A 25759-nucleotide genomic window follows, 5' to 3' on the forward strand; every position below is an offset into this window, starting at 1 on the left:
ATCACTTTCCACTATCTGGAAGACATTATTTAGACCAACCGTACTGACAATTACATGTATCTTTACTAGAAGACTACCTTCACTTCATTCATTCAGTATGGTATAGTAACACATGTGCCAGCTGACATGAAAGGAACAATAAATGATGCCTCACTGTGGCGGCTGAAATCTCTATTTTGCACCATACGAACGATACAATTTATACCAATCGCATTGACTCATGTGTGCTTCAATACTTATCTAATTGGAGATATCTGAATATCTGTTGTAGACATCTTAACAGGGACGCTTTATTTTAGTTGCTGAAAACTCTATTTTCCACTATCTGGTACATGATTTAAAGTAATCACACAGACAAAATTACATACTTCTTAACTAGAAGACTATCTTCATTCATTTAGTATGTTATCGTAATACATGTATCAGCTAACATGAAAAGAAAAATTAATGATCATTCATTGTGGCTGCTGAAATCTCTACTTTGCACCATACGAACGACATGATTTATACCAATCACATCGACTCATGGGTGCATACCCATGGAATTCGAGATATCTGAATCTCCGCAGTATGGATCTTCACAGTAAAAATACATTTCTTTTACTGAATATACAACAGTAATATATGTATTAGCTAACATGCAAGAAAGAAAAAAAAATGATTCTATACGTTAGATGCTGAAATTTCTAGTTCTTCCTATCTGGATGACATGTTTTATATGACACATTATTGGGCGTTTAGATACCTAGCAAACATTGGTCACAAACTGAAAGACAAGCTTAATTCTTTCGTCTAATATGTTACAGTAATACATGTATTGGCTTAAATGAAAGGAACATTAAATTATCCTTAATATTGGTAGCTGAAATCTGTATTTTGCAACATATAAAGAACATCATTGATACCAATCAAACCGACCCATGGGTGCTTTAATATCCATCTAATCGGACATATCTGAATATCTGTTGTATGCTATTTAACAGGGAAACCAAATTTCTTTTACTGAATTATTATCAGTAATAAATGTATCAGTTAGCATACAAAAAAAGAACAAATGATACTTTAGTTTACCTCATGAAATCACTTTCCACTATCTGGAAGACATTATTTAGACTAACCGTACTGACAATTACATGTATCTTTACTAGAAGACTACCTTCACTTCATTCATTCAGTATCGTATAGTAATACATGTGCCAGCTGACATGAAAGGAACAATAAATGATCCCTCACTGTGGCGGCTGAAATCTCTATTTTGCACCATACGAACGATACAATTTATACCAATCACATCGACTCATGGGTGCTTCAATACCTATCTAATTGGAGATATCTGAATATCTGTTGTAGACATCTTAACAGGGACGCTTTATTTTAGTTGCTGAAAACTCTATTTTCCACTATCTGGTACATGATTTAAAGCAATCACACAGACAAAATTACATACTTCTTAACTAGAAGACTATCTTCATTCATTCAGTATGTTATCGTAATACATGTATCAGCTAACATGAAAAGAAAAATTAATGACCATTCATTGTGGCTGCTGAAATCTCTATTTTGCACCATACGAACGACATTATTTATACCAATCACATCGACTCATGGGTGCTACCCATGCAATTCGAGATATCTGAATCTCCGCAGTATGGATCTTCACAGCAAAAATACATTTCTTTTACTCAATATTCAACAGTAATATATGTATTAGCTAACATGCAAGAAAGAAAAAAAAAATGATTCTATATGTTAGATGCTGAAATTTCTAGTTTTCCCTATCTTTTATGCTATCTGGATGACATGTTTTATATGACACATTATTGGGCGTTTAGATACCCAGCTAACATTGGTAACAAACCGAAAGACAAGCTTAATTCTTTCGTCCAATATGCTACAGTAATACATGTATTGGCTTAAATGAAAGGAACATTAAATTATCCTTAATATTGGTAGCTGAAATCCGTATTTTGCAACATATAAAGAACATCATTGATACCAATCACACCGACCCATGGGTGCTATAATATCCATCTAATCGGACATATATGAATATCTGTTGTATGCTACTTAACAGGGAAACCAAATTTCTTTTGCTGAATTTTCATCAGTAATAAATGTATCAGTTAGCATACAAAAAAAAGAACAAATGATACTTTAGTTTACCTCATGAAATCACTTTCCACTATCTGGAAGACATTATTTAGACCAAGTGTACTGACAATTACATGTATCTTTACTAGAAGACTACCTTCACTTCATTCATTCAGTATGGTATAGTAATACTTGTGTCAGCTGACATGAAAGGAACAATAAATGATCCCTCAATGTGGCTGCTGAAATCTCTATTTTGCACCATACGAACGATACAATTTATACCAATCGCATCGACTCATGGGTGCTTCAATACCTATCTAATTGCAGATATCTGAATATCTGTTGTGGACATCTTAACAGGGACTCTTTATTTTAGTTGCTGAAATCTCTATTTTCCACTATCTTGTACATGATTTAAAGCAATCACACGGACAAAATTACATACTTCTTAACTAGAAGACTACCTTCATTCATTCAGTATGTTATCATAATACATGTATCAGCTAACAGGAAAAGAACAATTAATGATTATTCATTGTGGCTGCTGAAATTTTTATTTTGCACCATACGAACGACATGATTTATACCAATCACATCGACTCATGGGTGCCTAAATACCCATGTTACTGGAGATATCTGAATCTCTGCAGTATGGATCTTCACAATGAAAATACATTTCTTTTACTGAATATTCAACAGTAATATACAGCTAACATGCAAGAAAGAGAAAACATGATTCTTTATGTTACGTACTGAAATTTCTAGTTTTCCCTTTCTGGATGACATATTTTACATCACACATTATTGGGCATTTAGATTCCTAGCTAATTGGAAACCTCAATATACATTGCTGACAAGCTTATTTCTTTCATTCAATATGCTACAGTAATACATGTATTGATTTAAATGAAAGGAACATTAAATTATCCTTAGTAGTGGTGGCTGAAATCTGTATTTTGCAACATATAAACAACATGATTGATACCAATCAGACAGACCCATGGGTGCTTTAATATCCATCTAATCGGATATATCTGAATATCTGCTGTACGCTATTTAACAGGGATACTTAATTTCTTTTATTGAATTTTCATCAGTAATAACTGTATCAGTGAGCATAGAAACAACAAATGGTACTTAAGTTTAGCTTCCAAAATATTTTTCACTATCTGGAAGACATGATTTATATCAACCGCACTGACAATTACATGCATCTTTACTAGATGACTACCTTCACTTCATTCATTCAGTACGGTATAGTAATATGTATACCAGCTGATATGGAACGGGACTATAAATGATCCCTCAATGTGGCTGCTGAAATCTCTATTTTGCACCATACGAATGACACGAATTATACCAGTCGCATCAACTCATGAGTGCTTCAATACCTACCTAATTGGAGCTATCTGAAAATCTGTTGCAGACATCTTAGCAGTAAACTAAATTTCTTTCACTGATTATTCAACAGTAATAGATATACCTGCTAGCATAAGAAAAAAAAATGAATAATTTTTTATTTTAGCTGAAGTCTCTATTTTGCATTATTTAGGCAACATGATTTTTACCAACCACACAGACTATTGTGTTACTGCATAGCCATGTAATAGGAACAATATAAATATACAATGTAGGCATCTTAACAGAAAAACTATGCTATAGTAACAAATGTATCAGTTGACATGAAAGGAACAATAAGCGATCACTTATTGTGGCTGCTGAAGACTCTATTTTGCACTGTATGAACAAAATGATTTATACCAATGGCTCGTGGGTGGTTACCCATTTATTGGTGATATCTAAATATCGGTTGTAGGCAGCTTAACTGAGAGACTGAACTTCTTTTACTGAATATTCAACAGTAATAAATGTTTCAACTACACAGACTTTTGGGTGCTGGGTAGCTATCTAATTGGAATATTGCTTACACACATCTTAACCAGAAGACTAGCTTTAATTCTTTCATTAAATAAATTATAGTAATACATTAATTAGGAAATTTAAAAGGAACAATAAATGATCACTCAGTGTGGCTCCTGAAATCTATTTTACACCATTTATGCCAATCATACCAACTCACTGGTGCTTGGATACCCATCTAATCCCAGAGACCTGAATATCCATTGTTTGCAATTTAACTAGAAGACAACTTCCTTTTACTGGATATTCAAGAGTAATAAATGTATCAGATAACATGTCAGGTACTGCAAATTTTCCTTCATTGTAACTGCTGAAATCTCTATTTTGCCCCATACTAACAAAATGATTTATACCAATCATAAGAACACCTGGGTACTTGGATAGTCATGTAATTGGACAGCTCTGGGTATCTGTTGAAAATGAAAAATATTTTCCTTTATTAAATAGCAGTCAAGAATATTAACTGTGTCAGTTAACATGAAAAGAATAATAAGTGATTCTTTAATAGAGATACGTTTCTTGCACATTAAAATGACATTATTTACACATTAATATAATGCTGAGCTCCTGATAAGATGTCCTTACTTTAATGCTTCCTAATAACAGCCCATCCAGGTAGAAGAACATTTTATTATGCTACTTGAATCACATGATCTACAATAGTAATTTAGCTACTTAAATGTATTCACAAACATCATTTAAGCAAAATTATTTAGTCATGGTCTGCTAATGTATATATATCACTTATAACAGCAAAAAGAAATAGAATATTAAGGGGTTCTAGTTAGGATTTTTAACCTTTGGAACTTTACTTGAATAACTTATTAATGTTCATAAATAACTGCCAGGTCAAAGAACTTTTTTTTCCACTATCAAAACTGTAATAACATATCTGTAAAAGGCATGTCCACCCCCTTCCCCCCCCCAAAAAAAAGAGAGAGAGAGAGAACCCTAATTTTGCAGATTTCCACGTAATCATTTTTTAAATTTGCCTTGGAAACATGAACATCAATCTCTTACAAAATAAACAGGATATGAAATTAAATTTTTACTATTTTCATCACAAGAACATGAATTTTACAGTTAAACAGTTCAGTATGTGTACTTTTTTCTAAAGGCAAAGAATGCCCAAACCCTTTCACATTCCTACTCCTTGCTCTTATAATAAAGTGCCAATGCAATTTTTAACGCTTTAAATGCAAAATGGTTAATAATTAATTTCAGTTGGAACTAAAAATTTAACTAAATTCTGGTAGTATAAATGGTTTATTTTATGAATAACAAAATCAATGTTCAAAGCCTACTTTATTAATAAAATTTACAAGAATAAAGTTCCTTTTCTTTGTAATCTATTCCACTAACAGAGGTCAGTGAACAATTGCTCAAACTTTGCAATATAATAAGCTCAAATGCCTCTGAGATGGAAATTGTTAACTACAATCAAGCAAACAAACTGAACTTCACAAAAAAAGAAAAAATTACTATACTCTAAAACATAAGGAATTTACCTGTCCATGAGTGCATCTTCCAATAGAGGTGTAACAGCATATATATAATCTTTTCCCATTTCACCAATATATTCAAACAGAAAAGAAAGAGACTTTAAAACTCCATTCTGTACATTTAATTCTGGTACTCTATATTCATTCATTAATGCAGGAAGGACTGTGAATGGTGAACAAGTTTCTGCTACAATGGCAATGGCAACAGTTGTACAAACACGATTTTGACGCTCTTGCACCTATAAAAATATAATTACTGCAAATATGAGGATGCTCAATTTTTATATTTTCATTAATTCAAAGCACTTTATCATGGAAACTTATGCAGAAAATTAAATACATATAATAATCATTTTTATTTAGTTAAATATTCTCAAACTTTGAAGTAAAGGGCTTTCTTTATGTAAAGTAGTGTTATACTTCCTATTACAATGTAAAGTCATTCAAGTCATTTCTCAAAGAATTTTCTAAGCATAATTACAGATAACATCAGCCTTACAATTTTTCAATCTTGTGATCGTGAAAGCAACACTGCGCACAGAAACAATACTTCAAACTTTCCTAGCAACATGCATTTAGATATGACAATTGCAAGATGATACCAAGAGTCAAGACACAAAATATTTTACCTTCTTGATGAGTGCTATTTCTGAAAAAAGAATCATCAACAAATGCTCATGTCTCAGTGCCTTTCAAAAGCCAAAAAGAAATAAACTAACATCCTGGTTATTACAGCACCCCAAACATCCAGCAAACAACACTGATTAAATGCTTCATAAATTCTTTAGCCACAAGATATCTTTTTTAATAGTGAATACCTGTATATTTACTCTATTTCACATCCAGTATTTATACAAATTGTAACGTGTGTGCTTAAATTGCAAAGGGAAAGTCATCACATGTTTAATATTTGTGTTTTATCAGTCAAGCAATTACAGAAAAACACACGAATAGTGTCTGACACATAAAGTGCACATGTAGCTATTCTAAATGACAAAATATTGATAAAATTTTGCTGTTATTCTACTATGTAGCTATTCTAAATGACAAATATTGATAAAATTTCGCTGTTATTTTACTATTAAGAGTCATTTAAAATTAAGTATAAATCGTTAGACAATTTTCTGAAGCACAATTTTTTTTAAAATCTAATAAAACTGTTTTGCCAGAAGTTACAAATTACCAATATAAAATTATCAAAATCTTATTTTCTAAAATTTAATCCAAAATTCTATCCCCTACCCCCCAAAAAATCTGAGCTAGTGATGCATAATTCCCTCTCTCCAACACATATATTATTTTATGGTAAATTTTCTAAATATTAAATATTCGCTATAACTATTATGTCACTCAAGAACATATAAGGATTTTACATAACATAAGGATTTTACATACATAAGGATTTTACTGATTCTTGATTGTAGTGAGGCAGAGAAGATTTACTTTTCGATTCCATAAATGCTTGGATAAAATTAAATGAATTGAAAACAAAATGTTTCATAAATTAACCCCCTTAATTACTGCTGCTCACTATTTTGCACACCATTAGAGATTTGTTGGACACTTATTTATCTCTGCTTCATCCTTGAATTCACTGAGGGACATAGGCAGCTTGTCATTTTCATTTAATCTTCGAAAACTCAACAGTGTTTTGTAGTCTCTGGTTACAAGTCTCTGGAGAATAGAATACAACGAGCAGGAAATTATTGCAAATGGAATATGCCATGAGGTAAAAGCCAATGTCTGGAACAGAACAAGGAAACTGTAAGCACTATATTTTCATGACTTTATTCATTATTTGTCCTTTTTCCTATTTCTAACTGAAATGCATAATATTGTTTTTGCTTATTTTTCTGATTTTAGGTTATCGATTGCAAATAAAAATAAACTACGAGCTTAAATATATAACCTGAAGTTATACTTTTTTTTTTAAAGCACATCAAAAGGGGTTGATCGAGGGTATTGAAACTACTCTGTTTCAAGAGGAACAAACAGATGGCTTGTTTGAATATTATTTGAGCTACTGAATATTGCTGGGATAAATGCACAAATTATGTACAATTCTAAGAATCCAAATCAGGACAGCATTTCAAAAAAAAAAAATTTAGCAATGAATCTTATGAAATGACATTTCAAAGAAAAAAGCTAAGTTAGCCAGCCTGTCATTTTCAGTAAGGGATTGCTGGACAATTATAAAAGACAAAATGAAACAGAAGTACAATATGAAGTGCTGGGCCTGCAATATATTCATCTGCAAAGAACACTCCTCAAAAGTTGTTAACAGAATAAGTACTTTAGTTGTAACTGTGTTTGTAGACATTAATACAGAATTAATGTCTACAAATGCAGTTACAACTAAAGTACTTATTTCAGCTATTTATTAAAGCTATTTATTTCATGAGATTTTATTGTTTTTTGCTTGTTTTATTTCCTTTTCACTGAGTATAAATTTATAAAAGAGTAAGTTATTACTACATAGGTTACAAATTTACATTGCTCAACTATCGTAATTTATCTTATAAAACATTCATTTACTTTCTTCAAAATTTAAAAATATAAGTTGTACAAAATATACCTTGCATGAAGTTTGCTATGTGATTTCGTGCAAGTAGTAAAGGATTAAATATGGAATGGAAAATAAAAAGCATCCATTTATATGAAAAGCTTTCACATAAAGCCATTTCTATAATCAAGAATACCCACTTTTTAGTTAGCAGCTAAAATAATTATGCCACTTATAGTTTCATATGTAGCGTTACAAACGATTAAAATCCAAGTTCATTCTATTCTAGACTATAAATATATTAAAAATAGCATGAAAAAAATTCCAGATGTAAAAGTATTTAATAATCTACATACCCTTAAATTATTCAAAAGTGTAGCTAACACATCATGAGGTCCAATGGCTTTAGCAATATAACCAAAGGTGTTCACTGTAGCTCGCCTAATTGCCTTTTTGTGAGCTTTCAAAAGTTCTAGAAGTTCAAAACATATTCGCATCCATTCTTTTGCAGATACATATTCAGCACCACGATCTGCTATTCTTCCAACCAAATCGATGCAATTTTCTTGCACTTTTTCATGCCTAAAAATACACATTTTTTATACTGAAATCTTTTTCAACATTACAGAATCTATTTATAAATTCATGAATTAAAAAACACAGCATTTTCTGTTACATCTTTTAGTATATTCATTGTTAAGAAATTAGATATTGCTTCACAGATATAATTATATCAAATTGTTTATTAAAAGATATCAAAATAACAATAAATACAAATCGAACATAATTATATTGTACCTGATGGCTTAATATTTAAGCAGAAACTATCACTGTCGTAATATGACTTTTGTCTAAGTTTACAAATACTTCAATTAAAACCTACATGACCAAAATTCAGCAATACTGCATTTTCGTTCTTGCCTTATCTCACTTGCCTGACAATGAACAGCACAAGGCCCCGATATTCATCATGGTAAGGAGTCAAATACGTCTGTTGTTGGCGTGAGCCTTGAGTACCATATAGACAACAGCCCAACTTTAGACCAGTTTCGGCCCTTACTTTGAGGGACAAGACCCTAGACGAGGGTTTTAAGTCTTTCACCAACCTCTTGAGAGAACTTCTGACTTGCAGCATATTTAGAGTGCCTCCATGCCACACAGATAATATACATTTACAAACATCCTAGTCTGCTCCAGGATTTGAACCCAGGCCCTTCGGTACGGCAGTCACAGTCACTTAAAATGGTTGGGCGGCATACTGCATTTTTAAAATATCCTGACTAAAACTTTAGCCATACAACAGTCATTTCTAGCTCAATTTATGCATAAAAATTTGTCGTGTAGGTTATGATATTCACTTACCTATTTTTTAAGATAGGAGTCAATCTCGGTAGCAAATCCTTAATAGGTGGTGTCATTTTATGCATGCCAATCACATTCACAATTGCCTTTAAAGCTCCCAATATTGATCCTAATACTTCAGGATACTCTTCACCTAAATATTCATACAATACAACACCTAAATGTCCCATGAGTTTTTCTTCTTGACAAGTTTTCATGACTACAGCAATACGTGATATTAAATCAGCAGCTTGCTGACGCACTTTAGCAGATTTGTTATTCAGTCTCCATAAAATAGTACCACAGATCTGTGGCAGGTACGGTTTCACACGTTTCCCCAAAGCATTTACAATGGTGCCGAAGCCATTCAGCATGACCATATCCTGAAACAGAATGTAAAAATATGATGAATGAATGAAATTAAAGTGAATATGTAAATATTTTATTAAAAAAAAAAGATATACAATGCAAAGTCCGAGATCATGATGTCCAATATCTGGAATGATCTGGACCTCAAAGACATCAACAACTTTTCCCCGAGACTTTTTTTTGGGGGGGAGGGGGGTATGTTTTACACATGTGTACTTGTTTTTTTTTTTCTTTTTTTGACCCCCCCCCAATAATAAAACATGACGAAAGTCTTGATTCTTAATTTCACTTCAGCGGTAAATAAAATAATTCATTATTGAAGAAGCAATCGTTTTAGCATAGATTTGTGTGATCAATAATTTGACTCGTAGCTGTGTACCTGCTTGGCATACATCTCAAACTGAAACATATTGATTTTACACCTACTAATATTTTATATCTCTGATGACAACTTCGCAGATCATTATTTATTATATTTTGCTTTCATCACAGCATGTGTATCCAACACATGACAACTTGAGTAAAGACTCATGCAGTGATGCCTAAATAATTTTTATATATTAGTAATAGAATAACAAAGAGTACGATAGACTTTTCTGTTGGCATTATGCTTGGCGATGATTACAGATTTAAGTTAAATGAGCTAAGAAATATTAACGAAAAAACATTTAACAAAAATTCCTTTCCAAATGCTAAATATAGATTTTGTTAATGATACTCATAGACCAAAAGATTAAATTTAGTGCTACCTGAATTAACAATAACTGATTTGTTACTGACTGATACTCATAGACCAAAAGATTACATTTAGTGCTATTTGAATTATGAATAACTGATTTGTTATTCACATAAATCCAGAACCGGCGGCAGAGCTCGTATGGCCGCACCAGACAGCAGAATTTAGGAAATACAGAATTTTTGGAATTTGGAGAAGCGTCAAACAACAAAATTAAGGGATGGCAAAATTTTAGAATTTAGGTAAAGCACTAAGACCCAAAATTTAAGGTAGGCAAAAATTTAGAACTTAGGGGGGTGCTTGGTAGCAGAATTTAGGACCCACAAAGCCTACATCAAGGCAGTATGATACCTAGTACCAGCCCTCGACAAATCTGAAGCATAATGTAGGTATTTATTTATTCAGGACTAAGATAAGTCTTAAGCATTTGCCAAAAATAGATGTAAGTATAGTAAATAACTAAATAAAATTCCGAATCAATTGTCTCAGTGCGCGTGATAGAAGCAAAACAAAATTTAGCGGAACAACTTGTCTTCCGGCGCCAATCTCATGTCACATAGCCAAAAATGTATAGCGGGCGCTATTAAGCTAGGCTAAAATTATACTTTATTGATTCCAAGGAATTTCAGTTAATATGGCAGATTACACTTCCTGGAATTTCTGATTTGATCCAGGCTATTATTTTTTGCAGACTTTTATTATTACAACAATTTTATGAATACAAAATTGAACTTTCAATTATGTACAAAATAGTTTCTAATTCTGGAGCTCCAACATGATCAAATGCATGTTTTGACGTCTATTAAACAAAAAGTGGAAGTGCTGCAAAAAAAAAAATCAATAAAGGTATATTCGTCTTGAAATTATGCGAGGAGTATGGCACTGGAAAGTCCACTGGATATAACACAAGAAAAAAGAACTTTTTGAATTTTTTGTGGAAGCACCTTAAACAACTTACATTGAAAGAAATGTTTAATAAAGTAAACAAATAAATATTTTATCTCATTCTTATTTTATTAATTCCATTCGTGTGACACTAGTAATAATTATTAATTAAATTTTATGAAATTTCTGATCTATGTTTTAATTTTGTTATTAATTATGTAAGGTTACATACGGTTTAAAATTATGTAAGGTACAAAAACATTCTGCATCCATTAATAGATGCAGATGCTAATATCTATTTGCAGAAGTGAATACAATTATGCCAACGAAATTTTTTAAAATCAAAAACAAATTTCTGTGGAAAATTAAAGTTATAAACTAAGTTTTTTTTTTTTTTTTTTTTAAATTTTGATACCCTTTAGATCATAATTGTTCTTTATATCATAAATTATGATTTATTATGCGAAAATTATGCGAGGAGGTAAGGCAATGGAAAGTCAACTCTATATGACACAAGTAAACGGAACTTTTTGAGGATTCTGACACTCCACTTGTAAAGAATAACAAAAAAAATTATTCATGGCGCTAAAAGTGACGATCATGACAAAATTACGATTGAATGGGTCAGACAGTGTTGCAGTGAGGGCGTCCATTTACTGTTCCAATGCTAATGGGTCGAGCCAAGATATTTCATGAAGAAATGAACTTAAAAACTGAGCGCACATTTTCAACAGGTTGGTTAAACCAAATTTTAAAATGCTCCAGGTAGTACTGAAGCTACAGAACTATTTGCAAAACTCAATAGTAAAGAAAATTTTTATCCAGAGCAAATTTATTCTGGCAATATATACTATGAAATACCTTCGCAAGCTCTAAAGAACAGGCTCTAACTGATGTGAAAGATTCCAAAACTAGACTAACAATTTCAGTATGTGCAAATACTGCAGGAACGCACAAGTAATAAAGTTTTCGTAATCGGAAAAAATACACGACCTGAAGCATTTAAAGGAGTAAAGATTTCCCCCGTTATATATCGTGCAAATAAAACAGCATGGATGACACAAGCGTTAATAAATTATTGGTTTGAAAATCCTTTTATACCCAAGGCTCGACAACATCTGAATTCGGTTGGTTTACTTAATGACACTAAAATTATCCTGATTGTAGACAACTGTACGCCTCATACTTCACTTAAAAGTTTTATTGAAAGACAATGTAGAGGTATTATTCTTTGCGCCAAACTAGACATCTATCATTCACAGCTTATAGATATCGGAATAGTGCATGTGCTGTAAATATAAAGTAGCATTTTTGACCATGTTAAATTCCTTGAATAATAGCAAGACTATTCAAGAATTTTTTAAATATTTTAGCATAAAATCCGCTGTGTGGAGCATTGCAAGACCATGAAAGTATGTGTCACCAGATACTTTAAAAATGCCTGGCATAATTTATGGCCAGCTACTACATTTCATGGTGAGGATGATGAAAATCATAGCCAAGATATTGCAAACCCAAGTTTTCAGATATCGCAAACCAAAGATGAAATTTTCTAATTAATATATTTAGTACAGAAATCTGGAGATGCAGTAACAAATGAAGATGATATAACAGATTTTCATTGCGATGGCAATGCCCCAATCATCAGTCAATTAATGGACGGCAAAATCTGTAATATGAATCTAAATCCAGAGAATACTACTACCAATACAGAGGAAAGTGTGAGAGGTTATTGAAAACGAAACATTTTCGATTGACAAATTAGTCGGAATTCATGATACAGCAATTACTTGAAGAATGGAACTTTGTAACTGAACAAGAAATTATATCTGTCTATAGAATTAAAAAGAAAGTATTAGCACAAAAAACGAAGCAATTTAACAACTTACACTGAAAGAAATGTTTAATAAAGTAAATAAATATTTTTTTTGAGGGGGTAAATTATGATACCCTTCATAAATGCTTAACTATTTCATAAATCATGATTTTGTGTTTTTTATTTTATAATTTTTATCAATCCGGAACAGCCAAAGTCCTAACGAGTCAGGATCTCGGAATTTGTACTACAGTCAAAAATCATTAATTCAGACACACATAATCCGGACCTCAAAGCTACAAACTTTCTGCGCATGCGTCGAGTTGACACACGTGCATAGGCGTTTACGCGTGCGCATAAGACCTTTACGGCTGCGAATATGTGTGTGCGCATGCGCATAATTGCATAATACGTTTACGTATGCGCGTTTAATGTATAGCGGATGGTATAAGCTAAGCTAAAATTATCTAATTCAATTAATGTTACAGATTGCGTTGTTCCTTAATCTTCGAATTGGATCTGGCTTATTATTTTTTGCAGACTGTTAGAGCAATTTTATAAAAGTAAACTTGAACTTTCGATTATGTCAAATAGAATTTCCGATATATATTTACTAATATGTAAAGGATCTACAAAGCGAAAGTATGTTTCGAAGTCCCTTAAATAGAAAAAGGAATTGCTGCAAAAAATGGATAAAGGCATATCCTTTGATTATCTAGTCATTCCGAAATATGTTTATCAGTTTCACGCTGCTCTGCTGGGGGGGAGGGAAATGACGCAGCGCGCAATGAATTGGAAGTTGATCTGTCAGCACTATCCTTATCTTCAGGGCAGTTTTAATTTTATTTGGCTTATAATTCCTTACTAAATGTTGTATTTCATCTCGATGTACTCCGTCTTTGATATGATTTAAATCAAGTTCCTCGTCATTATAATTTGCTTCCGATAGCGAAGTGACACCGAGGTTATTGAAGACGAAAAAATTTCGATTGACAAATTAGTCGGCATTCTCGACACAGCAATTATAGGACTTGAACAGCGGAACTTTGTAACTATACAAGAAATTATGTCTGTTTAATAGAATTAAAGAGAAAGTATTATCACATGAAATGAAGCAACTTAAACAACTTACATTGAAAGAAATGTTTAATAAAGTAAACAAATAAATATCAAGCTTTTTCTTTTTGTAAATTTTGATACCCTTTAGATCATAATTGTTCTTTATTTCATAAATTACGGTTTCATATTTTTAATTTTATAATTTCTGCATGCCATCTTACCAGATTTAAACTGATGATCTATAATCCAGAAAAATCGCTGAAGTCCCGGCGAGTCCGGATTAACGACTTTTGACTATATCAATAAAGGGCGACATTTCAATCACATAATAAAATATATGCAATGTCCTTTTTGTAGATGATATATTTAACAGTTGTGTAAGAAACAATTCTCTCAGTTGTAAGTTTATTAGGGTACAGATTATATGTAAAGAACAGTAATTTTATTTACAAATCACTCAAAAAATTTGGAATTTCAAGTACATGCCAATATATGATATAACCTAGGAATGGTCACTTTGCTATCATAACAAACTGGCTAGATTAGTACGAATTTGAATTTAAAAAATTAAAATTAATTTCCCTTGCTAAAGGGTAAGGTGAAAAACGAAATTCACATATAAAACTCAGTAACATGATTATGAAAACCACTTAAAGCAGATATTACCCATATGTGTTAAAATGTACCTTTCACATATAGAAGGCATGGGTTAAGATCTTGCTCTGCAAAGCTTTTTTTTTTTTTTTTTTTTTTTTTTTTTTTTTTTTTTTTTTTTAGTGAATTCAGAGTTGCCAACTCTCCCGATTTAGGCGGGAGACTCCCAATTTTCGACCGCTCTCCCGCCAACCCGACTTACAATATATTTCTCCCGACTTTTTCTTATTCTTAAAATTTCTCACGATTTTTATGAACTTGGCTTACTACTTTGTTATATGAACAAAAAAAAGTGATTTGGGACATCTGAAAGCAATTGAATTTTCTCTAGATTATATCTAAAACAAAACCTTGCGAATTAGATAACTTCTGCTTTGTGAGTGAGAGCATATACATATCCAGAAATGTCGTTCTCCAGTTCTCCAATGGGCTTCGTGCTCCACTGTGTGTCACCTGGTATATATTAACCAATGAGGACAAAGCAAGCTGTTATTTGGATGTTCTTTAGTTATTTCAGTCATTTTGTCCTGAGTTGTGTGAGTACACGTGCCTTCGGAAAATAGTTTTAGAAATTATCATCTTTTCTTATGTCCTGCGAGAAAGGTGAAATACTCGTGTACGTTTCAAAAATCGTACACAGTTGGCTTTCCTTCCATTATTTCCTCAAGGAAATATAATAAATTTGCAATGTGTACCGCCTGTCACTGCGATTTTTCGTTTTTGCATGGTGGAAGGACAGATGTTCTCAAACATGTGTGTACACAAAAACACAAGGACAAAATGAGCTGTTCTGAAAAAAAAATGAAAAATTTAATTTTTATTGGGAAGCAAAGAACCAAAAAGTTATTGATGCAGAATATCTGTTCTCTGCCTTTTTACTGGAGCACAACCTGCCACTGAATGCATCGGATCACGCTGCAGCTTTATTTAGAAAAATGTTTCCTGATAGTGAAATCGCTAAGAAACACTCAAGTGCAAGAACCAAAACAGGTGCAATTGTTAAAGAAATGGATTTGAAAAATAAATCTTCAGTTATTGATTGCATTAAAACAGCTCCATTCTGCCTGTCTACGGATACAATAATACCGATTCAAAACTATATCTGGAATACCGATGGAAGCAATAATACCGATTCAAAACTATATCCAACCAGTGTTTCTTTTTTTAATCCAGAGTCTTCAGAAAATGAGTGCAGTTTACTTTCTGTCCCCACTTTAGAAGGACATTTGACAGCCTTTACTATAGCACAGCTAATTATTAAAACTTTAAAAGAAAATGTAGTCCCTCTGGATAATTGCTTAGCACTTGGTGCCGATAATGCACCAGTATTGGTAGGCTTGAAGACTGGTGTTGCAGGCATCTCAAGAAAGGAAAATTCAGATTTGCAGTTATGAGGTGCACCTGTCACCTCTTAAATTTAGCAGCTGAAAAAGGGGCAGCTTCTTTACCAATAAATGTGGATGAACACATTGTTGATATTTACTATTACCTTGAAAGGAGTTCTAAAAGGAAGGGAAAATTGAAACATTTTCAACAGCTGCATAACAGCAGTTTACAATTAGAAAACTTGGATGAAGTTATAAAATCAGCTAGGATTGACACCCAGTGGAGTTTAATTGGAAAACTGAAAGATGCTGATGGAATTTTAAAATATAGTGAACTGTCTAGAATTATGTTGGCCATCTTGACAGTTCCACATATTAATGCATAGTGTGAGAGAATTTTTTAGTGTTGTTGCGAAAACGAGGACTAAATTTAGATCTAAAATTAGTGATGACACATTAGAAAAACTTTTACTAGCGAAAGCAGGCCTACGTGGCAATTGCTATGAACAAAATTATGAAGTTTCTTTCTTAAAGAAAGCAAAATCTGCCACTGTTTATAACATTTGTACGAAAACTAATTAAAGTTTTTTTTTTTTCGTTTTCTTAAACGATGCAAGTAATAAAAATGTTTTTTATGCGTAAGGTATTTTTGTGTTGCTTGCATTTAAGAATTAGTTACTATTTAAAGTTAATTCATTATTAAAAACTATATTTTCATCATTTAAGAAGTCTTTTTAACATTGCAAAAAATCTCCTGATTTTTGAGTGTCATAAGTAGGCAAGTATGTGAATTACTAAAAGCCACTATAACAGCCTAATCATATAATCTATTAGATTTAATAAATAACACGATTATCAGGTATTCAGGCACAGATGCCTAACATTTTAGAAATGGCTGACTTTCTGAAATGTTCACATTCTGCAGTTACAAAAGTGTATCAATGCTGGAGAAGGTGCATAATTCTGACAATATGGCATCCAATTTGCTGAACTCAAAAATGAATATCCAATGAGATGGTTGGTTAGGATTAATTCAGACAGTTAAAGTTCATTATTTACACTTTTGTTTATTTTCAAATAAACTTAAGACCACCAGAGAGGCTCCAAAACAACTCTATTGTGATTCCTATTAGGTACTTTGCTATAAAGTATATGCCTGGGTGACAGCTCTTATATTGATGGCTATATATTGTAAACAGCGTGAATTTACACTACCGAACTTCGTCAATTGGAGAACAGTCTTACTGACTTATGATTTTTCACTCCATGTTAGAAACATATGACACTGCATTAACAGGTATTCAGGCATAACTATGGAGCATAAGAACGCAAGTAGGGCAACACAGTGATTTTTGGCATGTCTACATAGAATACTTCAAATAGTGATATCTTTACTTAATCTACTAAAAATAGATGTCTGGCTGTCAGTTACCACAAATGAAGAACACTACATGAGATTATGTTCTCAAAAAGAAATGATATCCATTATAATGATAATGCTGCACATTCCTATGTCAGCACTGTCCTCGAATGGTACGGAAAGCAAGATAGATTTTGAACTAATTCCTTGGCTACCAATTCCTAGGATCTAAACTAAACACTCACAGAAAAGCTATTACAATTAATAGATAAAATAAATGGATCATCCATCAAGGAATTTACATGACCACAAAATTTATATGAATTTCAAGATAAGCTAGCCTACACAAAGGAAATCAAACAGTTGTGCCCATAATAATAAAAGGAAAGACAACATCAAATTTATAGCAATGAATGTAAAAGCCATATGCATCAAATGTTTAACAACAATGGCAAATGATTTGTGAGAATTAAGGTACACAGAATATCCCTCAATAGTATTTGCAATAGTCTTAGTATAACTGTCATTCACACTGCTTATTAATCCATAAAAATCTGTGAATTTATATAAGCTGTTTCCATCTACAAGCCAGACTACTACATCTGTCATAATAAGTGCTTTAGTCTAATCTTTTTTAAGATTCAAGACTAAAAAAATTTGAATTTTCACAGCTCGCCTAAAAAAGCCAATATTTTAATTCAAAACTTTGTATACTTTAGTTTTACTGTAATTCAGAAAAACCTTGTGGAAGACCACATGCAATTATCTACCTCATGGCATACCTGAATACAACACAGCAAGTGTTCTTTTAAAAGTCAATATTTTTCTTTTTTTCAATTTTTTGGACATAATTTAGCATTTCATGTTTAACTGCTAATCTATTTTAACTTCTGAAATAATTTTCCAACTTCTTCACTTAGTTTTATTTCACAACTCCAGAAGACAACAAGAAACTTTCAACTGTTAATCGCCCCCCTCCCCTCTAATTAAACTGAGATAATGAACACAAAGAAAGATCCAAGAATTTTGATCAGTTACTGCATTTATTAAATCTCATTTTGTCTTAAAAATTACAGATATGCTTTTACATAATGCATTCTTAAATTTTTCATTTAATGCAAATCATATCTGACTTTTAATACCAGATGAAAAACTTTTAACATCCGGTGATGCTGTTTGTTGCCTTGCTTATCTTATGTAAGGACTCAAGAGATTCAGAAACATTTTTTGGATTTCGATTAGTGAAAATTTACAGTTGCCTTCCTTAGGGGGGGGGAAAGGAAGAAGTAGGGGGAAGGAGCTGGGATTTTTCAGATTATATATTACGCCCAAATGGGGCTTTTTTTTAAATGTTTTGTGGTTACCTTTATTTATTAAATATCATGTTCTTCATACTTAAAGCATAAAATTCAGTTCAACAGCAAAATACTTTTAAAATGAGCATATCTTTAGAATTTCCGATACACAGTCTTACGCACTGGAAATAAACCCCCCCCCCAGTAAATTGTTGCGATTACTCACTTTGAAATTGTTGAGTTTGTTAATCAAAAATTCGTTAAAGTTTTACAAGATATGAAATAATAATAAAACAAATTCCAAATATGGGCTTCCAGTTAAGCACATTCGGGTGGAAACATACATTATTTAAAATATGATGGCTATAGGTACCATTGTTTTATCACAATGTGAGAAACATACATACAGTTATGCAGATTCTTCATTATTTAATTTCTTTAAATATAATACAGGGCTCTATTTGATGGCATTAATTTGAAAATGAACCGACATTTATAGTGAATCAATGCAAAATGCCAAAACGAAATTAATACCCCTTCTGGACCAACACCTTTTGGGCTAATAATAACCAGAACTAAAATACTTTTAATATACTTCAATAAAGTTGATTTTTTTAATTATTTAACTTGACAATATTTCTAACTAAGAATAATGAAAAAAATTATAATATTAATAATATTTCCAGATTTAAATCATCTTACTTATTGAACTTATTTTTTTAAAATAATTAGTCCAGCCAAAAATAACACATTGTTATTTGCTGAAAATAAAAAATAGAATAAATTAAAAATTTAACACACCTAATTATTCAGGAATTTCTTAATGATTAAATAGAGATTAGATTTATGAACAGCACTCAATAAATATAAGTTCATTAGATAAGAAGTTTGACAATGACAAAAAAACAAAGGAACTTATCTCCTTGTATCAATAACTTTGGGGGGTCAAATTGAGCAGTCACAAATTATAATTCAAATTACATTTTAAATATAACTGTTCTTATAATTCATTTTCAAATTATTCATCAAAACATAAACATATGTCATTAATTTTAAGTTTTAATATAATAAATTCCCATACTTCAGTCGTCTGTTCTTGAAAGGCATAAAGAATTCCATCGATAAGTTGCTCTTCCAGCCTAGAATCAATGTCTGCAGCACCTAAGTTAGCCATGATTTTCTCAATTGTTTCCATCACCATTTTACGATACTGTTCATTCTCATCTTTTAGGTCATCAACAATTCGATGTATGATTTCCGCTGCTCCCACTTTGTTTGCGATTTCTACAGTGGTATCAACAAGCTAGAAGAAAAATAAAAAGATGAACAATAACATAGGGCATTCGTGGATAGGAAACTAAACAAATATTAATGGTTTGTTAAATATAACTCTTTAGGAATATTTCACAACCGTAATTAAATAAATGATTATTTACGTAGGGTGAAAGAAGTTTCTGTCAAGCAAATATTGAAGAATTGTTTGATTGAAAACAGAATTTTCTTATATTTTTTAAAGTGAGGGGATAAAGTGCTTTTAATCAATACACTGGCAGCTTTTTAATACCCATTAACCCTCCAACTAGCGAAGGGTCTAAATTTCGCAAAACTCCCACGAAAAAGTTTTTTTTATTTAATTTTATTTTATTTTAATACTAAAATGCCCCTCATACTATATGCTTCAATTTCTTTACTTTTATTATCTTGCCTATACCTTGAACAGACTTCAAATACATTTTAGAGACATCATAAAATATAGTCTAGGACGCATATATAAGGCCATCGCAGGGTTAAAAAAAAATTATTGTTAGTAATTGATCAGACTGGAAATTCTCTAATTAAATTCGCCTTAATGACAGACAAACTTTGGCTGCATTTAAAATTTGGCATAAGCATCACTAATGTTGTAAGTGCTATGAATCACAGTTAGTGGCAAAAAATCTGGGGATTCGTGATATAAACCACAGTTAAACACAAAATGATAACTTAATACATATTTGGTCTCAACCAATTTTTCAACAAATTCTAAGAGCTAGTAAACACATTTAATTGGTAAATTTTAAATTTCTAGCTCCTTCCCCTTCCCAACAGTCATTTCGATGCAAAAAGTCTTTTTATCACAGAGTTGTATATTTTAACACAATAAAAAATTTTAATCGATTCTCAGTCGAGCACAAACATAAGCTAAATAAAACAGGATCCCCCCCCCCGAGACTAATATGGATGCCAAACAAAAGTGGTTCTCAGACATTCAAAACATCACAAATTTCATTGTGGTTGTTCAGTTTTCCTCTTCTTTTTACTAATGTCGGCACAAAGCCACAATCTGTTTGCAGAGTTGGAACATTCAAGCCAAATGCTTATATCAATGGTCTGCAGATATCTGTAGATTCATGAGTTATTTTTCTAACCTAAATTTTATTCAATCTCATTGTAAAAAAATATTTCATTCATTATTTAATTTTATCATAAAAATGTAAAATTAGTGATTAGATATCTTGAAAAATGCATATCTTCTGATAGAGATTTTTTAATTCTTTTAGAACTAAAGCTCCATATTACATTTCTGATGGCACAGCAAGGTCATGTTCCTTTGCCATACATTTGCCACCTGTGAGAGTTATGCTGTAATGTGAAGGCCTCATGCATAAGAAGTTAAAAATTAACTACTTAATAAGAGAAACAGACTATTTTAAATATGCTTTTTTCATTTGAATGGATTCAAAACTGATTAAAGGAGGACCTTCTGAATGAGGCTAATACACTGAAGAAAGTAGAAAATTTACTGTACACAAATACAATACACTGAAGAAAGTAGAAAATTCACTGTTGAAGTAAGACCCTTTAATACATGGTTTAAAAGGAACAGAAGAACATATTATTACTTGTCTGTAGTTCCTTCGATCAAGTGCCATTCTGTGGTTCCAGAAATGTTTGAAAAAATGCGGTAACACATCTTCTTTAATATACTGTGGCTCCACACCATCAGTTGCACAGCACTGCTTTACTACCTAATCACATATAAATAAATATTAGAAAACGATGATAGTTAACATTTTTTTTTTTTTTTTTTATCTGAAAATGTCACTCTGTGAAAATGATAATTATTCTATTTCGCAAAATAATTAACATTTTCATCGATACATGTGCACACATTAACCACATACTACAGTAAACTTTTAACAGAATTGTCTGTTAAAAGTTATAATAATATAAGAAATTTCAAATTAAAACAAATATATAATTTCATATATATAATTTCAAATTAAAACAAAAATATCTCACAATAATATAAGAAATTTCAAATTAAAACAAAAGCACAATATAATTTTAAAAAAGTGATTAGTTATTTTTTTAAACACCAAAAAAAATTGATGCAAACTGTGTTTTTACGTTCTTAAGTTTTCAAATTACAGAAAATGACTTTTTACTAAAAAACACATACTTCTTTGTTATAGCAACCACCAAACATATCTGGCGATTTTACAGTTGAGTCTAACAGGTAATAAAACAAATTCCAAATTTGGCTTTCCAGAGATCCATATTCAGGTAGAAACGTACGTTATTAAAAATTTGATGGTTCTAGGTATCGTTTTATCACAATGCGAAAAACATTCATGCATTAATGTAGATCCTTCATTATTTAATTTCTTTAAATATATAACAGGGCTCTTACGAGTGAATCAATGCAAAATGCCAAAAGAACATTAATAGTCCTTCTGGGAAAATTGCCCCTTTGGACTAATAAACAATATGAATTCGAAAACCTCACAATAATATAATACTCAGCGAGAGCAAAAAATGCAACATGGTACTAACATACTGTTACGAAATGCACAGGTGCGATGGGATAGCTTCCCCGCAAAGCAGTTTTAGGGTTGCCGTTTGGCAAGAAATTGCCCATTTGGCGACAAAACTGGCGATATGCCATGGACAGATGAAGAACCTTCTGGAATGAATTCTTACCGGTTTAGCCCAGAATGTTCTCGAACATAAGCCAAAAGCTATATAAACCTTGCTGTTCGCAGTAAGTTAGAGAGTGCCTCGTCTAGAGTGCGAGATAGTTAGTCTCAAGTTAGTCAGTCCGTGCGGAGTCGATCGAGTTGACAGCCGAGCAGCGAGTGCCGAGTGGGTCAAATGTATTGAAGAGTCTCTTAGTGTATCGTGGTTAGTGCATCGTCAAGAGAGTGTGTTGAGCTCCAGAAACGACTGAACCGAAGAGTTGGGAGCTGTGCTCTGTGTGTCGCCGAGTGCATCGCGAGTTGTAGCGTGGAGAGTATGAGGAGTTCTGAGAACGACCGAGCAGTCGAGAACTGTACTCTGGTGCTTTCCAGTGAAGCTGCCTTGACCATTATAGTTTGATAGTGTGAACGCTGTGTCGCTGAGTTCCAGCGTGTTTATAGTAAATCTTCGAAGACTGTAAAAGTGTTTTGGAGCTGTCCTGATTAATAGTAAATCTTCGAAGACTGTAAAAGTGTTTTGGAGCTGTCCTGATTAATACTGGTAAATAAAGTGTGTTTTGATTCTTCATCAAGTGCTGTTGTTACTCACTCCCATACAAACTGGTGTCAGGGAAAAAAAAAAAAAAAAAAAACATAACACCACAATTACGTGGCAAGATATAAGAACTTTCAGCCACAACTATTATACGATCATGGGGCAAGGTAAGAACATGCAGGCAGATTTTGGCGAGGTATCTCGGTTGATTGGTGATTCAATTTGAGAGCTGCTATAACAAAGAAATACCAAAAAATGTAATGAAATAAAAGTTACATCAAAGAAGACTAAAAATATCACCTGCATTTAGCATTTATGAAAATAAAGCTCAATAAGTTTCTTAAGAGATACAAAAAATGCTTTCTCAGAACTGCTTTCAGCTAAATTTAAGCCCAAACAATTACAATGGTTCAAATATAAGTTTCAGAAAGTCTCATATAATATTCTTTCAATCATTTAATAAAAATTAAATTCATGTCAATTTTTAGATGTAACTATTCTATATAAAGCATTATATTAATTCTAAAACATTTAATTTTTTACTTAAAGCATAAATCTACTCCTTGAAACTTTGAAATTAAACATAACTTCTAAAATTCTGAAACAAAACTGTATGACAAAATGCTACAAAAATTACCTTCAACACAATTTTTTTCATTTCTTCATCTGGGGACTGAAATTCTCGAATAAGAATAAGCATCACTTCTCTGGTATAATAATTTGCATATTCAGCATCCATTAGAGGAATAAGATAACCAATAGCTTTCAAAAAGGCAGCCAAACCCTTAAAGAGAAAACAGCTTATAATGCATACAGCAAATAAAATTACAAAATTTTTTATAATCTACACTTTCAAACACTAAGAATAAATTATGTTACATGAAATAAAATAATTGATTCAAGACAACTTAACATTATTGGCTTAATATAACTGTACACATAGAACACTTAATGGTTGTGAAAAATTCATTGTGAGGTGAGTTCTGGACATATTTAACACAGACTTGATGTGGACATTTTTATATAGCATACATATGAAAAGGACAAACCCTTTATTATAATGCAAACAAGATAAACAGATATAATTTATGTAAAGCTAGTAACATAACATTCTGCTGCCATACAGCATGTAACGTATATTATTGTGACATTCACTTCTTGTTCTATAACCTCAACTCTGCGTCATATGACAGAAAAGCAAAAACGTGCATCGTTCGGCTAAAATGTGCACGTGTGGTGTTCATAAAATCATGACAACTGCACTCATCCATCTATGACTCACAAGGGGATGTTTTAAAGTTACATTCATATTAATTGAAAGGATAAAATTTATGTTCAAGAGGTATTACAGATTTTGTTTCCAAAAAAGGAAAAGACAAGGTGAAAAAGAGGAATAATTTGGATTTTAAGCTAGAAGCTGGCAAACTACTACTCAGACTACCCATTACAGAGTAGTCTGGCTGGATAAACTGCCACCCTGGACAGACATATGAATTGTATCACAAAAATGTTTCATCTGTGTCATCTATAATTGAAAACCAGTAATCTATAATCCACCTTCTTTCTATGGATTAAATGTAAAACTCTGAATAAAATTCGCATTAGGCATGAATGCTGTAACTGTCCAGACTGCAATTTCACAGAAATCTTCTGTTATCGGGACTGGATTCAGAAATAAATACATGCGAGTACATCTGTGTGTATACAAACACATATCTACGTATGTACACTGTGAAAAAAAAGGGGGACAGTTTTATATCTCCCGTTCTACTGGGCCGATTAACGAAATTCAAATTGCTTTCTTCATTCTTTTCTTGAAAACGTGACTTAGGATATATATTAGATTTATATATAGCACTATTTCTAACATAGATATTTTGACACAAAATCAGACTTTTTCTGAAACAACATGCTAAATCTTTTACATATTTCGATTCTACGACTCAAATTATGCCGAAGTATTAAATTTTGTAAAATTTCGTGTGAAATTTATGGAGAAATTCAACAATACAGTCAAAAGTCTTTAATCCAGACTCGTCGGGACTTCGGCGATTTCGGATTATCAGTTTTTCCGGATTATAGATCATCAGTTTAGATCTGGTAAGATGGCATGCAGAAATTATAAAATTAAAAATATGAAACTGTAATTTATAAAATAAAGAGCAATTATGATCAAATCAAAGGTATCAAAATTTACACACAAAAAAAAAAGCTTAATATTTATTTGTTTACGTTATTAAACATTTCTTTTAATGCGCGCATGTGTAAAGCATACATTACACATATAGTCGAAATTAGAAAATTGCAACCAGAAAACTATTTGATGTCTATTCATGATATTTTTAATGATGAGGAATTTGATTTAAATTATATCAAAGACGAAGTACATCGAGATGAAATACTACA

At 31.9% G+C, this 25759-nt stretch overlaps 1 protein-coding gene across 2 annotated transcripts in view; it reads right to left on the minus strand.

Moving 5' to 3' along the window:
• Positions 1–25759, minus strand: part of Sf3b1 (splicing factor 3b subunit 1) — a 124659-nt gene that overhangs the window by 17443 nt on the left and 81457 nt on the right. For both annotated transcript variants that reach the window (XM_085817857.1, XM_085817861.1), the window contains 6 exons: positions 23991–24137; positions 21742–21867; positions 19941–20162; positions 9382–9743; positions 8376–8601; positions 5523–5755 (listed from right to left, as the gene is read on the minus strand). In XM_085817857.1, coding sequence (XP_085673983.1) covers positions 5523–5755; positions 8376–8601; positions 9382–9743; positions 19941–20162; positions 21742–21867; positions 23991–24137 — 1316 coding nt within the window. The remainder of the gene's footprint in view (positions 1–5522; positions 5756–8375; positions 8602–9381; positions 9744–19940; positions 20163–21741; positions 21868–23990; positions 24138–25759) is intronic.

This window comes from Stegodyphus dumicola, chromosome 1 (assembly GCF_044657685.1).
Source record: "Stegodyphus dumicola isolate Sdum_Otavi_A_Nest chromosome 1, ASM4465768v1".
Classification (NCBI taxonomy): Eukaryota; Metazoa; Arthropoda; class Arachnida; order Araneae; family Eresidae; genus Stegodyphus; species Stegodyphus dumicola.